Source organism: Tupaia chinensis, unplaced genomic scaffold, assembly GCF_000334495.1.
Source record: "Tupaia chinensis unplaced genomic scaffold, TupChi_1.0 Scaffold139785_1, whole genome shotgun sequence".
Classification (NCBI taxonomy): domain Eukaryota; kingdom Metazoa; phylum Chordata; class Mammalia; order Scandentia; family Tupaiidae; genus Tupaia; species Tupaia belangeri.
In genome coordinates, this window is record NW_006199665.1 from 586,193 (window position 1) to 600,731 (window position 14,539).

A 14,539-nucleotide genomic window follows, 5' to 3' on the forward strand; every position below is an offset into this window, starting at 1 on the left:
CTGGCCCGCCGTCTTGGCCGTCCCCCCTCCCCCCCCCCGCCACTGGCTGGTCCAGGTGTTTGCTTTTTATTACAGTAACTTCTGAGCACCTGTCTTTGCAAACTGTGGCATTGTTGGAAGAAACACCATGCCGGCTTATGTTCGAACCCGGTTTCCTTGAGCTGTGGTACCCCTGTGGTACCCCTGGTGTCCTGGGTCGCCTTGGCACTTGGTTTGGGGATCATGGCACTAACTGCCTGACTGTGCTTCATCTTCTTCTTTTTTTTTTCCCCTTTCTTTTTATGAAGTGTATCTATTTCTCCCACGAGGGAGACAGACAGCACCCCTAGCAGAGTAGAGTCTTTGCTCTGCCGTCACCGCCAGCCTCAGCCAACCCTAGGCCGTGGGCGCACATGTGCCCCGTGTATCTAGGAAGGTCTGCGGGTGTGAATGCAGACCCTTCCCGTGGGGGCCAGCCTTGCAGAGTGTCGCATTCTACCAGGTGCTGCCGTGCTTCCTCCCCTTGTTCCTCCTCTTACTTGCTTATCTACTTTTTGCCGGTGAGTGTACACACTCTCTAGAGAGAGACAGACGGCACCCCCACCCCCCAGTGAGGTGCGGGCATGCTCATACGGGTGCCTGGTGCGTTTTTCCAGCCTCCAGGTCCTGGACTCCCACGGTCAGCAGTGGGATCCAGCTCCCTTAACCACTAGGCCCCATCTTTTTCTTCTTACTCTTATCCTGGGAACATGCTGTTTCTCTTAGATCCAGAAATAGGACGTGTAGTTGGATCACACAGTGGCCTTTGGGTTGGAAGTTCTCTGTCCCTTGACCTTCAGCTAACTCTAAACATAGTGGATGGCTCCTACCTCTGAGCCACAGGTTAGTATGAAAACGGAGAGAGCGCAGCACTTTGGAACGTGTGGAGGAGAGCTCTGGGGCAGGTCAGGTCGGCTGTCAGGAGAATCCCCCTTCAGCCCTCCTGTGCCGGGATCTTGCCTGCAGACCCTGTCTGCCTCGCAGGGCGCGCACACACACTCCCTCCCGCTCCCAGGCAGGATGCCGCCATGCTCTTCTTCACATTTGCCCCAAGAATTGCTTGACCTCTTGGGAACATGTGACTGCTGGAGGCTGGGGCCTGGCGCGCAGCTTGGACAGGAAGTGCTGGCTGAGTGAGTGACGGGGTTGCAGCAGTTGCATCGTCCACGTAAGTGGGCAGGTTGGTTGTCCAGGTGTGGAGACCGTAGGGCACACCTGGCCTCAGGTCCCCGGATGCATGTGGGCATGACAAATTGTGAAGCTGCCAGATGGCAGTCAGGGCAGCCCCTGGTGCCGTGGGACAGGGAGTGTGTGTTGCATGTCCATGCCCACGTGTGTCCTGGGAGCAGGGGCCAGCAAAGGAAACGGGACCCATGGGGGTTGCCGTGTTGTACAGATCAGAGATGCTGAGGGCCTGAAGCAGGGTGGGGAGGGGGCGACCTCTCGGAAGAACGTGCCCGGGGAAGCTGGCCTAATCGGACCCGTGCCTCAGAAAAGCTGCCTGACTCTCCCGTGGAGCTTCTCACAGGTGCCTCTCTTCCTTGGTCCACAGCAGCGGAGGAGTTCTGGTGGGTTTGCCTCGTTTCTTGTCACTGTAGGATGTGTGGGTTCTTGACTTTTCCTGTGGCCTTTACTGTCTTGCAGTGCTGAGAGGCCGAACCACAAGCCCTGGAGTGCATGCATTATGGGAGGCCCTGGCATTTCATGGGGCTCTCAGTGACTCAGCCGTCATTGCCTGGTGGTCACCCTTGCCTGTCGAACATCACACACACACACACACACCCTTTTTTTTTTTTTGCCATAAGGTTTGGTGTACTCACGGGGGTGAGGGGGGAGAAACACATCCTGTGGGGATTTGGGGCATGCACACACACACATGCCCTGTGCGTTTCTCAAGCCTCCAGGGCCTGGGACTTGAACTACGTGGTTAGCCATGTGGGATCCAGCTGCCTTCACCACACCACTGACTGGCCCTGTGCTTCAGGTATGAACGGATGACCTCCAACAGTCGGTTTCCTTGTAGAACCGAGCCACAGTCGTCGTGAGTGTGCAGGTCTCGTGCCTCGTTTCTGTGTTAACGGGTGTGGACTGCCTGGCCCAGAGGCCAGCCTCAGCTGCCCAGGAATCAGACGTCCTGGGCCACCCTAGCTGTTTAGACCTGGTCTTCCGCTTACTGGGTCAGTTCTGTATGTGTCGGTTTCCTTCTCTGTAAAGTGGGGATGAGGCCAGAGACATTGGTACAGGAATTGTGAGGATTTGAACATTGTCATGCCCCCAGTGCGAGCCCCTTGGCAGGGATCTGGGGTGTGCCGGTAGAGCGGTTTAAAGCACCACGGTGAAGTGCAGAGTTGAGGTGTGGTGTTTGGTACCAGAGTCTCCATTTGGGGCCAGCAGATGGTGTGGCGGTTAAGGTGCTGCACTCCCACACAGCTGACTGCAGTTCGAGTGCCGGGCCTGGCGACTTGCTCTCTCTCTCTCTGTCTCTGGTGAGTGTGTATGTCCTATAACAATTTTTTTTTTAATTACAGCAATAAGGACCAGCATGTGGTGTAGTGGTTAAGGCGCCGGACTTCCACGTGGCTGACCGTGTTTCAAGTCCCAGACCCAGTGGCTTGAAACAAAACCTAGATTGTGTGTGTGTGTGTGTGTGTGTGTGTGTATGCGTCTCCAAGGTCCTGAGAGTAGGATGGAGGAGAAGGGGTTGCCCACATGGCCATCCCCCTGGGGAGTGATTTCTCACTTTCTGTCTCTGGTGAACGCACACAACCTATAGCAAAAATCTCTCAAAAAAATATAATGATAAAATTAAATAATTTTCTTTAAGTCAGTAACGTTTAAAAAAAAAAAAAAGGAAGGAAGGAAGAAAAGAAAAATCTCCACTCAGCTTGTGAGTTGAAGTGCTGCCTTGACCCACCATCCCAGAGCACCCTTGCCGGCAGTCCCTTGGCTCTGCTGCATGGTTCTTTGCAAAGAGCAGGCGCCGCTCAGCCCAGAAGCGCCAGAAGCCCCACTTTGGCTTCATCTAGGATGGCATTACTTATTGAAAAACTTCTAGGACTGCTTCCTCACGGTGGATGGGACGAGGGACACTCTTGGGCCTGGGACCTACATGCGAACAGCCGGGTGTGGGTGTTTTCCGAGCTGCCTGTTTTTGTTTGTTTGTTTGTTTGTTGTGCCCTAGGGCACTGGTGCTTGCTAGTAAAAGAGAAAAGAGGTAAAACGGGAAATAACCCTTCCCCAGGGAGGATGGCCAGGCCACAGTCCCTTCTCTATTCTTGGATTTTCTATGCACGTGGCATGTTTTTTACGCTGCCAAGGACTCAGACTGTGCAGCCGACCATGTGGGATCCAGCCGCCATAGCCACCATTGCAATCGGCCCCCTGGTCAGCGCTCCAGGAGAGACAGTGGGACCCAGCAGCGCCTCACTCTTTATCCTCACGTGCTGCCCCTCCCCTCCCAGGCTCTAGGCCTCTGCAGTCCGGGAGAACTCCCCTCTTGCCCGGCTGTGGTGTACTTGTCCTCTGTGACCTCTTTGGGCACGTCTGTTGTGCTGCGGAAGCCCTCTCCCAGCAGACTCCAGGGGTCCTTAAAGCCCACTCGACCAGTCCACCTGTCCCAAGTCTGAGTGTGTCCACACCTCTTCCTTTGCCTGCTTAGCTCTTCTGGTCTCTGATCTTAGCCTTTCACTTAGGCACACTCTCCCCCAGCCCCACAGGGCGCTGCTTCCAGGGTGCCACCTCCCTCGCACCTTGCCGCAGGCTGCCCCTTGCTCTGTGCCGTGCGTTCAGGCAGCAGTGATGTGTGCTTGGGCCACATACACACACATGTCCCCCCCCACCCCCCGCGATTCAGCAGAGGCGCTTGGCATCTTGTCCCTCTGTACGTCTCCATGAGGAAGCTCTTTCTGACCGTTCACATCCACCCCCTGCCTTTGGGTGCTCCTTATCCCCGAATCCACGCACGGCTGCCTGGCTTTATCAGAGGGCGGTGACTCAGCGATGACTCTGGCTCTGGGCCCACACTGTCCCTTGTAAGCTTCCAGCCAGCTTGTGCTGCCAGTGCGTCTCCCAGGAGCCTCTCCCAGCAGTAGCACCTCGGTCCCCACTGTCCTGGTTTGAATCGTGCCACGGGCACGTCTTGTAGGACCCCAGGCTGGCCATGCTGGCAGTACGTGTATGTACCAGGAGCCCCCCGACGGGATCGGGCAGTTCCTTGTACCCCCAGTGCAGGCCCCCCCAAGTCAGACGTCTGCCTTTAGAAACCACCACGATCCAGGACACTGGTGTGCTCATGTGCTGCCACTTTCACAACCCCCACTGTCAGATGGCTTTGTTTCAGAGAAATGCCTCACCTCCGTCCTCAACTCCTGACTCACTGCTCCCTTGGCCTGGAGGACACTGTCCACCCCGCTCCCTGTCTCTGTCAGCTCTGGGTGTCCCTACTCCCCACCCCTGGCACCCTGTGTAGGAGGTGCGTCAGGGTGTGGCTCCACATGCACAAACCCCTCCCCGATGACCCTCTTCCCTGGGTGTTCTCCCTGAGCCGGCATTGTCTGGACACAGCACACCAGTGCAGGAGTGCTCCACCGTCCCCCTTCTGGGGCTCAGGGTACTTTGAAAGGGCACAGACGGTGCATTCTGACGGGCCGTCTTGGGCAGTCTGGCCTCGAGTATTTGCCTAGTGGCGAACACAAGACCACCTCCAGACACCTGATGGCGCGGCTGTCGCCCAGCCCCGCTTCCTGCTCCTCAGATGACTCCTCACAGGTGGCACAAGTCAGGCCGAGTCCGCGATACCAGAGGATCGTGTGCTCATGGCTGGCGACTGTGTGTTGTCTGGGTTGGGGCCACACTCCTCTGCAGAGTCTCGCGTGAGTGGCCTTAAACTAGCCTGGTGGCAGCCTCTTCCTCAGAGCAGTGCTCTCTCCGGCACGGTCTAGCTGGATGATAGCTGGCTGGACCTGCACACGAGACCTTGGCAGTCTGCACGCTGACGCTGACGCTGACCTGCAGTCGGCCAGGGCACCTGAGGGAGCGTGCTCTCTGCAGATGTCTGTCTTTCCAAGCTCCTTGTCAGCTCCGCCCCTGCACCTGTGAGCAGGGTCCGCCTGCCTGCTGTGGGTCAGGGCACTCTGGTCCTGCAGCTGCAGAAAGATGGATACAGGGTTGCTTTATGTAGCACTTCTCCCCTTGCTACATCAAGTGCTCATTTGCCAGAACTATGTTTACAAGGCGCTCTGTGGGAGTCTTGGTTTACATTGCACTTGGAATTACAAAGTAATCACAAAGTCATTCTCAGGACTAGAGGGCCTAGTGTGTGCTAGGCATGAAGCTGCTGCTGGAACCAAGTGTGGTCCGGAGTGAAAGCCAGGCCTGAGACAGCCAGCTCGCTCTGTCTTTTCTTTTTCTTTCTTTCTTAATTTAGTTTTTAAAAAATGTTCGCTATGGGGTGCATGCACTCACTGGGGACGGAGACTGGCAGAGAGAGAACGTCAGAAAGCTCCTCAAGGAGGGACGGCCACACCACAGTCCTGTCTCCCTTCTTCTCTTGGGATTTTGGGCACACGCATACACACACACGACTGGCTAGTTTCTCAAACAGCCAGGTCCAGGACTTGAACTGCAGAATTGGCCGTGTGAGATCCAGCACCTTATCCTCAATGCCCTCTGGCACACCTCCCCCCAACACACACAATACACACACACACTTTTTTTTTCTGGTGGGTTGTTGCTATAGGGCGCGTGCACTCGCCAGAAAGAGTGACAGAGAGACAGAAAGCGAGAAATCATCCCCTGGGGGGATGGCCACGCTGCAGTTCTTTCTCCTCCATTCCCTTCTCGGGACCTTGGGCACGCACACACACGAGCCCGGCATGAGTTTAAGCCACCGGGTCTAGTACTCAAACCATGGTTGACTACATGGGAGTCCAGCGGCATAGCCATTAGGCTAACTGCTGGTCCCACACTTTTTTTTAAATATAGGTTTTCTCTATAGGGCAAGTGCAACTCACTGAAGAGACAGAAAGTGAGAAATCAGCCCCCAGGGAAATGGCCACACTGCAATCCCTTCTCTGTTCTCCTCTTGAGATTTTGGGCACACACGCACACACGCCAGGCATGCGTGTTAAGCACCAGGTCCAGGACTCAAACCATAGTCGACTATGTGGGAATCCAGCGCCATAACCATTACACTATCTGCCCCCACCTTTTTTTTAAGACAAGTTCTCTGCATGTAACAGCAGCCCTCCTGCCTCAGCCTCCCATTGGGACTACAGCAAGCCCTGGTCCCATGCCTGCTCCTAGACAGGGTCTTGCAGAGTTGCGCAGGCCAGCCCTGAGCTCAGTCCTCAGGGTTTCTGAGATGTGGAGTTGCACGGCCACCTCCACCCTGCCTGGTGATAGGCTGGCCTGGAAATCAGACACAGACCCCTCTCTTTTCTCGTCCCTCTGCCTTCTCTAGTCTTGGGTCCTAGAGCCTGCCCTCTTTTCTTAAGCCTTGCCCAACTTCCTCAGCCAGGAGAGTCTTCTCTCCACCGAGCACGCAGGTGTGTGATTGGAGATGCTTGTTAGACGCGGGCAACCCCTTCCCCTTATAGCCGTCTTACCGCGGGGTTGGGTTTAAAGATAACGGTGGGAAAGTGTCATAAGCGAGCAGTGCACAGACGGTCAGCCCATGGTCCACGCACACCTGGACAGATGTTTCTCATCGACACAGTCACGCGCCGCTAACACCGGGGACCCGCTCTAAGACACGCGGTTTTAGGAGGTTTCCTTGTCGTGTGACCATCTGCAGCGTGTGCTTACACAGACCCGGGTGCTGTAGCTCGTTACACACCTGGTGTAACCCATTATGATCTTCGGGATCCCCCACTGACCTGAACACCATCCTGCAGTGCGAGACTGGAGTCCTGGGAGCGCTCCCTCAGCCGTGGTGACTGATGCTGGCTGGCTTGTTCCGGAGGGCGGCTTGGTAGTACAGCTGTGTGCTCCGGACTTGGGGTGGTGTGGCTTAGAGCTTCTCCCGCGGGAATCAGTGGGCAGGTGCACCAGGGTGCCCTCGCAAGGGTGCTTGTGACGGAGTCTGCAGAGGTGGCGTGACCCTCAGCAGGGGTTGGGCAGGTGGGGACCCACGCTGCCATGGAGGTGCCCCTTCGTAGTTACTAACACACAGGTCCAATGTGAAGTCAGTCCTGTATTTTCAGCAGTGACTTGTGGGATATTTTTCCTCGGCAATATGTCCATTATCGAAGTCCCTAAGCAGACGTCCTAGTAGGCTTGAAGCCTGGCCCTGTGCACTTGGCAGTGGGCTGTGTGCCCCTCCCCGGGGGATGGAATGGCTGAGCTTGGCTTGAGTGAACCGCAGGTACAAGCGAAGCTTTTAATGTGAATGCCATACTTGGGGGCTTGCAGATCATCCTGTCCCTCATACGGGCAGCAGCCCCTACGAGCTCCCAAGTAGGAAAGGTGAAGACCAGGGTTGTGAGGCATGGCTTCATTGTGTTTGAAAGAATTACTTAATTATACTATTATTTTTTAATTTGACCAGAGAAAGACAGAGATGGAGAAAGTAAGAAAGCAAGCCTCCAGATCTGGGACTTGAACCGCCACCATGTGGGAGTCTAGCACCTTAATCAGCACACTACCTACTGACTCCAAGGCGTGGCGTTCTAGTACTTCCTTCCCTGTGAACCCGCCGTGGCCCTCGTTGTCAGTGTGTGTGAGAGTCATGGAGAGCGGGCGGTGGTCACCGTGGTCGCTGTGCCGTGGCCCTCATTGTCAGTGTGTGAGAGTCGTGGAGAGCAGGCGGTGGTCACCGTGGTCGCTGTGCCGTGGCCCTCATTGTCAGTGTGTGAGAGTCGTGGAGAGCAGGCGGTGGTCACCGTGGTCGCTGTGCCGTGGCCCTCATTGTCAGTGTGTGAGAGTCGTGGAGAGCAGGCGGTGGTCACCGTGGTCGCTGTGCCGTGGCCCTCATTGTCAGTGTGTGAGAGTCGTGGAGAGCAGGCGGTGGTCACCGTGGTCGCTGTGCCGTGGCCCTCATTGTCAGTGTGTGAGAGTCGTGGAGAGCAGGCGGTGGTCACCGTGGTCGCTGTGTCGTGACCCTCATTGTCAGTGTGTGAGAGTCGTGGAGAGCAGGTGGTGGTCACCATGGGCACTGTGGTCGCTGTGCCGTGGCCTTCATTGTCAGTGTGTGAGAGTCGTGGAGAGCAGGCGGTGGTCACCGTGGTCGCTGTGTCGTGACCCTCATTGTCAGTGTGTGAGAGTCGTGGAGAGCAGGCGGTGGTCACCGTGGTCGCTGTGTCGTGACCCTCATTGTCAGTGTGTGAGAGTCGTGGAGAGCAGGCGGTGGTCACCGTGGTCGCTGTGTCGTGACCCTCATTGTCAGTGTGTGAGAGTCGTGGAGAGCAGGCGGTGGTCACCGTGGTCGCTGTGTCGTGACCCTCATTGTCAGTGTGTGAGAGTCGTGGAGAGCAGGCCGTGGTCACCATGGTCGCTGTGCCATGGCCCCCATTTTGTCAGTGTGTGAGAGTCATGGAGAGCAGGCGGTGGTCACCGTGGTCGCTGTGCTGTGGCCTTCATTGTTGGTGTGTGTGTGTGTGAGAGAGTTGTGGAGAGCAGGCCGTGGTCACCATGGGCACTGTGGTCGTTGTGCCATGGCCTTCATTGTCAGTGTGTGTGAGAGTCGTGGAGAGCAGGCAGTGGTCACCATGGTCGCTGTGCCGTGGCCTTCATTGTCGGTGTGTGTGTGAGAGCCGTGGAGAGCAGGCGGTGGCGCTGCCCCTGTGCAGTGCAGGGAGGTGCTTGGTGACCGAGGAGTGCTGGGGGCCCTGGTGACAGCCAGCCGTCCTCACAGGTGCAGCGCCTGCAGCCTGCTCTCTGACGGGCTTTTCTCTTCCCTCCTAGAGTGCTTGGTGAAGAATGTGATGGGATCACTAGCATGTCTGCGGAGAGCGGCCCTGGGACGAGATTGAGAAATCTGCCAGTAATGGGGGATGGACTAGAAACTTCCCAAATGTCTACAACGCAGGCCCAGGCCCAACCCCAACCAGCCAATGCAGCCAGCGCCAACCCCCCGCCCCCGGAGACCTCCAACCCCAACAAGCCCAAGAGGCAGACCAACCAACTGCAATACCTGCTCAGAGTGGTGCTCAAGACACTATGGAAACACCAGTTTGCGTGGCCTTTCCAGCAGCCTGTGGACGCCGTCAAGCTAAACCTCCCTGTGAGTAGCCCGGGCTGGGCTGGACACATTTGGAGTCCTGCTGAGGTGGGGCAAAACGGGAGCAGAGCAGGAACCACGCATGGGCCCGAACGATGACTGGTCTCGTAGGTACCGTGACCCGGTGCCAGTGGGTAGAGGTTGGAACAGGTAGGAGGGGTGTTCACGATTGCCTCCCAAGCCCATGGCAAGCCGGTGTTGCGCACTCAGCCCCAGCCCCCTTTCCTCCTCAAGTGCTCACTCTCGTCACCACCTCCTTCTGCATCACCTGATGTTCTCCCGAGGTCACCAGTGCCCTCTAAAGGCCAGCAGTAGTGTCAGGTCAGCATCCTCATGTCTCTGACCTCTCACCTTTCCAGTTCTCTGACCAGCCAGCACCTCGGCCCCTGGTAATAGTAGGGGACCTGCTCTTTTCCCTGGGACAACCTGTCCACCGTCACCCACCCCTCTGCCCTCCGGAGCCTGCACTGGAGTATGGGAGCACCCAGGCTCCATGTGGGGGATGGCCTCAGAATGCTTTTCTCCACGGGTCTGGCCAAGAGGCCCCACAGCTGGGCCGACCACCGGGAGCTTACCATTTGTGTGCAACCCTCTTGCCTGGCCTTCTGTTCCTACCACCTGGAAACTGGATGCTGCTTGATCTGACCCAGGTTCCTCATGAGGATTTTTTTTTTTTTTAAGAATTATGTATCTAATTCCATTTTATATTATCGTTTTTTAATTTTACCAGAAAGAGAGAGAAAGGGAAAGCGAAAGAGCAAGCCCCCAGGTCCGGGACTAGAACTGTGGTCAGCCATGTGGGAACGCAGTGCTTTTATCCACCCCACCACCTGCTGGCCCCTCTCCTGAGGTTATTTTTAGACACAAAGTTTAGGTTTTCACGTAGATTTCGTGAGAAGTTGTGAGGACAGAAGAGAGTTTGATTCTGAGTATTCTAGGACGTCTGCACTTGCCGTCCAGTTCCTTCAGTGTAGCACTTAGAGAGTTCAGGGCCAAAGGTTTGCAGATTGGCTTGGCTGGGTTTTTGTTTTGTTTTTTAATTGTCACAAGGCGTGTGTGCCTCTCAGAAGGCCTCGCTCCCTCTGGGATGCGATCACACATCAGCCCTTCTCCGTTTCTCTGTCCTGCCAGGATCTAGGGGCAGGATTGGGATCATGGTCTGCCACATGGGACCCAGCCCCGGACACACAGTGCTTACCGGCTGTGCTGCAGCGCCAGCCCTTGGCTGGGTTTTCCCCCGAAGATTATGCAGGCTGTCCAGATCCTCATCTGACAGCTCACCTGCTTGGTTGCTCAAGCACATCTGGATACTGATGAGGCTTTGGTGGTAGGCTGTGTGCAAGTGAAAGAAGCGGAAGGCAGGGCACCGAGGCTGGAGGCTGAACGCCCCGCAGTGCAGCACCCAAGAGGTGGGCCTGGACACTCGGCCCCAGGAGTCCTCATTTTATGGACATAGTCATTTTGAAAATGGCAAGGACAGAGCAGGACCTGCCATGGGTGGTTTACTAGATGGCAACTTCCTTCTTAAAAAGCGTATGCTTTTTTCCATTAGTTATTAAAAATAAAAGGACATTTTAACACCAGAAGAAAAGAAGAAACCCTAAGTTTTGATGAACAGCCTGTTTCAGGACAGGGCAGCGAGGCATACTTACACATTTCCCCTTCAGATCGCCACCAGTGACTGGGGAGTCCCCCGCTGCTGAAGCAGGAGAGCTTTGGGCTTGCTGGGGCTCTCCTGTGTCACCTGTGGAGGGATCTGGAGGAGCCGTGGCCAGCCCGGCCTCGCAGTGTGCTGCATGCTGCCTCGGTGACACGGGCCTTTCGCTCGCTCTGCCCTCTAGGATTACTATAAGATCATTAAGTCGCCTATGGACATGGGAACAATAAAGAAGCGCTTGGAAAACAACTATTACTGGAATGCTCAGGAATGTATCCAGGATTTCAACACTATGTTTACAAACTGTTACATCTACAACAAGGTGAGATGTGGGGGCAGGTGTCCAGCGGCCCTGGAGGCAAGCGAGGGGGAGGAGGCGGCTGGCCCGTAGAGAGCCAGTGGGCAGGGGCGCTGGGAACAGCTAGGCCTCGAGTTTGGCAGGTAACGGGACCTGTGGTTGTGCTTGTGCCCGGGTGTATGTCTTCTGTGGGGAGGCGGGTGCTGGCCATGTGACTTCCAAGCTGTCCTCGTGAGCCTGAAGCACGTGCTTCGGATGCCCTTGGGATCTGGGTTCAAGCATGTCTAGGAGAGAAGGTGTGGGAAGGCTAGTGACGACCCGTGACCAGGTCCCCGTGGATGGTGTCAGATGTCAGAGCAGAGCCTACTGGAGTGTAGTTGTGCAGAGGTGTGCTCACACAGAGGCCTCGCTGTGTACGAGAGGGTGCAGTGGGGCGGCCGCAGAGCTCGGCCCTGGACAGAGAGGTTGGCTCCTGAAAATGCGCACGTGACCGTTGGGAACTGCCGACCACAGACTTGAGCGTCCCCCTCCCCGGTCTTACGTGTAGACCTGAAGGCCACTTCCTAACCCGTAGCCAAACCTTTCGGCTCCTGGCTGTGCCATGAAGCCAGATCGTTTGTTTCCAGTTCAGACCACAGATGTGATTAAAACCAACCCTTTCAAATAGAACGACTCTGGAGGGAGACACTATACAGAACTCAGCTTTTGACCTCTGCTGGTGTAGTGGGTAAAATTGCCCAGAAGAGATGGGTAGGTGAGTTTCTTGAAGTTTACTGTGTTTTTTAAAGGCTCAGCTCTCACCACTTAGGTTTAAGCGAAACGTGCAGGCCAGGCTCTCAATTTAGAGCTGAGTGGGAACAGCATGTTACGGACGAGGTGACAAGAGTGGGGACCCTTAGAGCAGTGTGAGGTGGGCATTGTCCAGAGCCCCCCACCCCGTGAGCTGCCTTGGGGGTACGTTGGGGAGCACTGTCAGAACCCTGCTAAAGTGTTTGTGGCAAGAAATCCTGTGTAAGTCAGGTCCTTCCAGTGAAGCTGAAACGTGTCAGAGGAGGCCCCAGTGCAAGGAGGGCCCCGTCTGATTGGCTGAGCTTGGTACACACTAAGGCAGTAGAGCAGGTTCTTGGGCCAGGGCTTAAAAGCTGAGAGGGAGGTGCAGGTAGATAGGTGCAGGCTCAGCACACCTGTAGGAATCCAAGCCTCTGTGATAGCTGGTAGCTCCTTGGGGTTCAGACTGGGAGAGGACCCTGAATACGATGCTTCATGCTTTGGGGTAGGGGTGGCACGGGGTGCCCTGTCTGCAGAGGTAGGGAGGGGAGGGCTTTCCAACTCTACCCCATGTGTCTCCTCACCAGCCTGGAGATGACATAGTCTTAATGGCTGAAGCGCTGGAGAAGCTCTTCTTGCAAAAAATCAACGAACTACCCACCGAAGAAACCGAGATCATGATAGTCCAGGCGAAAGGAAGAGGACGGGGCAGGAAGGAAGCAGGTGAGTACTGAAATAACAGGAAATCAGCTTTTTTTCTTGCACACCCTTGACCTTTGTCCCTTTTCCTAGTTCAGTGGCCCTGTGCCTTCCCCCAAGAAGAAATAGCGGGTCCTGCCTTTTCTGAGGGTGCTCGATTCACTTAGGTTCAAAAGAAAGCACGACCTTTCAGAACACTTGGAGGTTATTTGAATTCCTTCCCCCTTCAGTGCACTTAGGTCAGGGTTTGCTTTTCTGTTAGAGTAAAGCAATCAATCTGACCAGAAGCGATTTTAACTCCACGTGCCAATCCTAGAGCCTTGAGGGTTGTGATTTGAATTATTTTCTTGTACATGCTTCAACAGCCTGCTGATTTTTTGTTTGTTTATTATTTTATAATTTCTTATTCATATCCAGTTGTACATCTTTTGTAAGGTGCAACATGGATTTTCGAAGCATGCTTTGCCGCATGCAACAGTCGAATCCAGGGTAGTTCCATGTTTATTGTTTTCCTCAGAGAGCGCATTTGAGGTGTAGGTATGCGATTGGTGATGGCTGCCTCTCCCCCACTCCCCACTACATTGTGGGATGCTGCTCCACGATCCATTTGCCCCATCTACCTGTATACTCTTGTGCTTGCCTGCTTGCTCCTTACTTATTTGAATCATTTTATTTCACTTTATTTATTTATGTATTTAAATTTGGCCAGAGAGGGGCAGAGTTAAAAGAGAGAAAGAGAGAAAGGGAAAGTGAGAAAGCAAGCACCAGGTCTGGGACTAGAACCATATTCGGCCATGTGGGAGACCAGTGACTTTAACTACCATGCCACCTGCCAGCCCATTATTTTTGTTTTTTTATTTATAATTTTTTTGGGAGAGATTTTTGCTATAGGGCACATGCACTCACCAGAGAAACAGAAAGTGAGAAATCACCCCCCGGAGAGATGGCCACACAGCAGTCCCCTCCCCTCATTCTCTCAGGATTTGGGGCTTGCACACACATGCACCTGGTATGAGTTTTAAGTCTCTGGGTCTGGGACTCTTAACTGCGATCAGCCACACGAGAGTCCAGCACCTTAACCACTACACCACCTGCTAGCCCCACCTGCCTGCTTTCAATTCCTGGTAATGAGAACTCAGACTTAAGCCCACCCAGTCACTCTGCATGCCATGCCTTCCTGCCATCCCTGACACAGAAGGCCAGCTGGCAGAGAGCTGCCCCCTTACAGGGACGTTTCTGTCTAGGACAATCTCTGACACCTGTGTCTTGCATCCTGGCATCAGTTGACTGTGTGGGTGAGGTGGTCCCTAGGTGTGCGTTGCTTCTCTGAAGGGAGCAGTTCCCCTGGCCTCCTGCTGTGCTCTGGAGTGGTAGCCGAAAGGGGCATGTGTGGACCCATAGAGCAGCGTGGAATGGGCACTGCCCAGGCTCGTCCCTTCCAGCGCCTGGGGTCCTGGGAGCCTCCTGACTCATGCACATCAGGTCACGCCACTTACCCTGTCTTGACACGGGGCCTGGTCCTTGTGCAGGACACACACGACGATGGCTCCTCTGTTGCAGTCCGAGAGAAGCCCTCGAGTGGTACCTGGGGAAGAAGCCTCAGGACACTGGGCAGAACCTCGCCCTCCCCCTTGGAGACTCACAATCCAAGCACAGCCGCAGATGGCCGCTGCTTTGACTGGGCGCCGGGTGTCCTTTCTTAGCAGCCAGTGTCTTCGCAAAGGATGTGGCAGTCAGGGTCACGCTTCCAGGCTCCGATTCCCTGGCCCACCTGCTCATGTCAGAGCTTTGGTCATAACCCCTCATTCTTGAGCTGGGTGGGCGTGCCTCGTGACGGCCATGTGTTCAGACTCGCCCACACAGCTGCCGAGAGGCTGGCCAG

At 55.3% G+C, this 14,539-nt stretch overlaps 1 protein-coding gene across 1 annotated transcript in view; it reads left to right on the plus strand.

Moving 5' to 3' along the window:
* Positions 1 to 8,952: 8,952 nt before the first annotated feature.
* The window catches only part of BRD4 (bromodomain containing 4), a gene marked incomplete at its 5' end in the record, with an annotated part of 22,283 nt that continues 16,696 nt past the window's right edge, over positions 8,953 to 14,539 (plus strand). Inside the window, 3 exon segments of the mRNA XM_014593171.1 lie at positions 8,953 to 9,238; positions 11,077 to 11,214; positions 12,546 to 12,681. Coding sequence (XP_014448657.1) covers positions 8,953 to 9,238; positions 11,077 to 11,214; positions 12,546 to 12,681 — 560 coding nt within the window.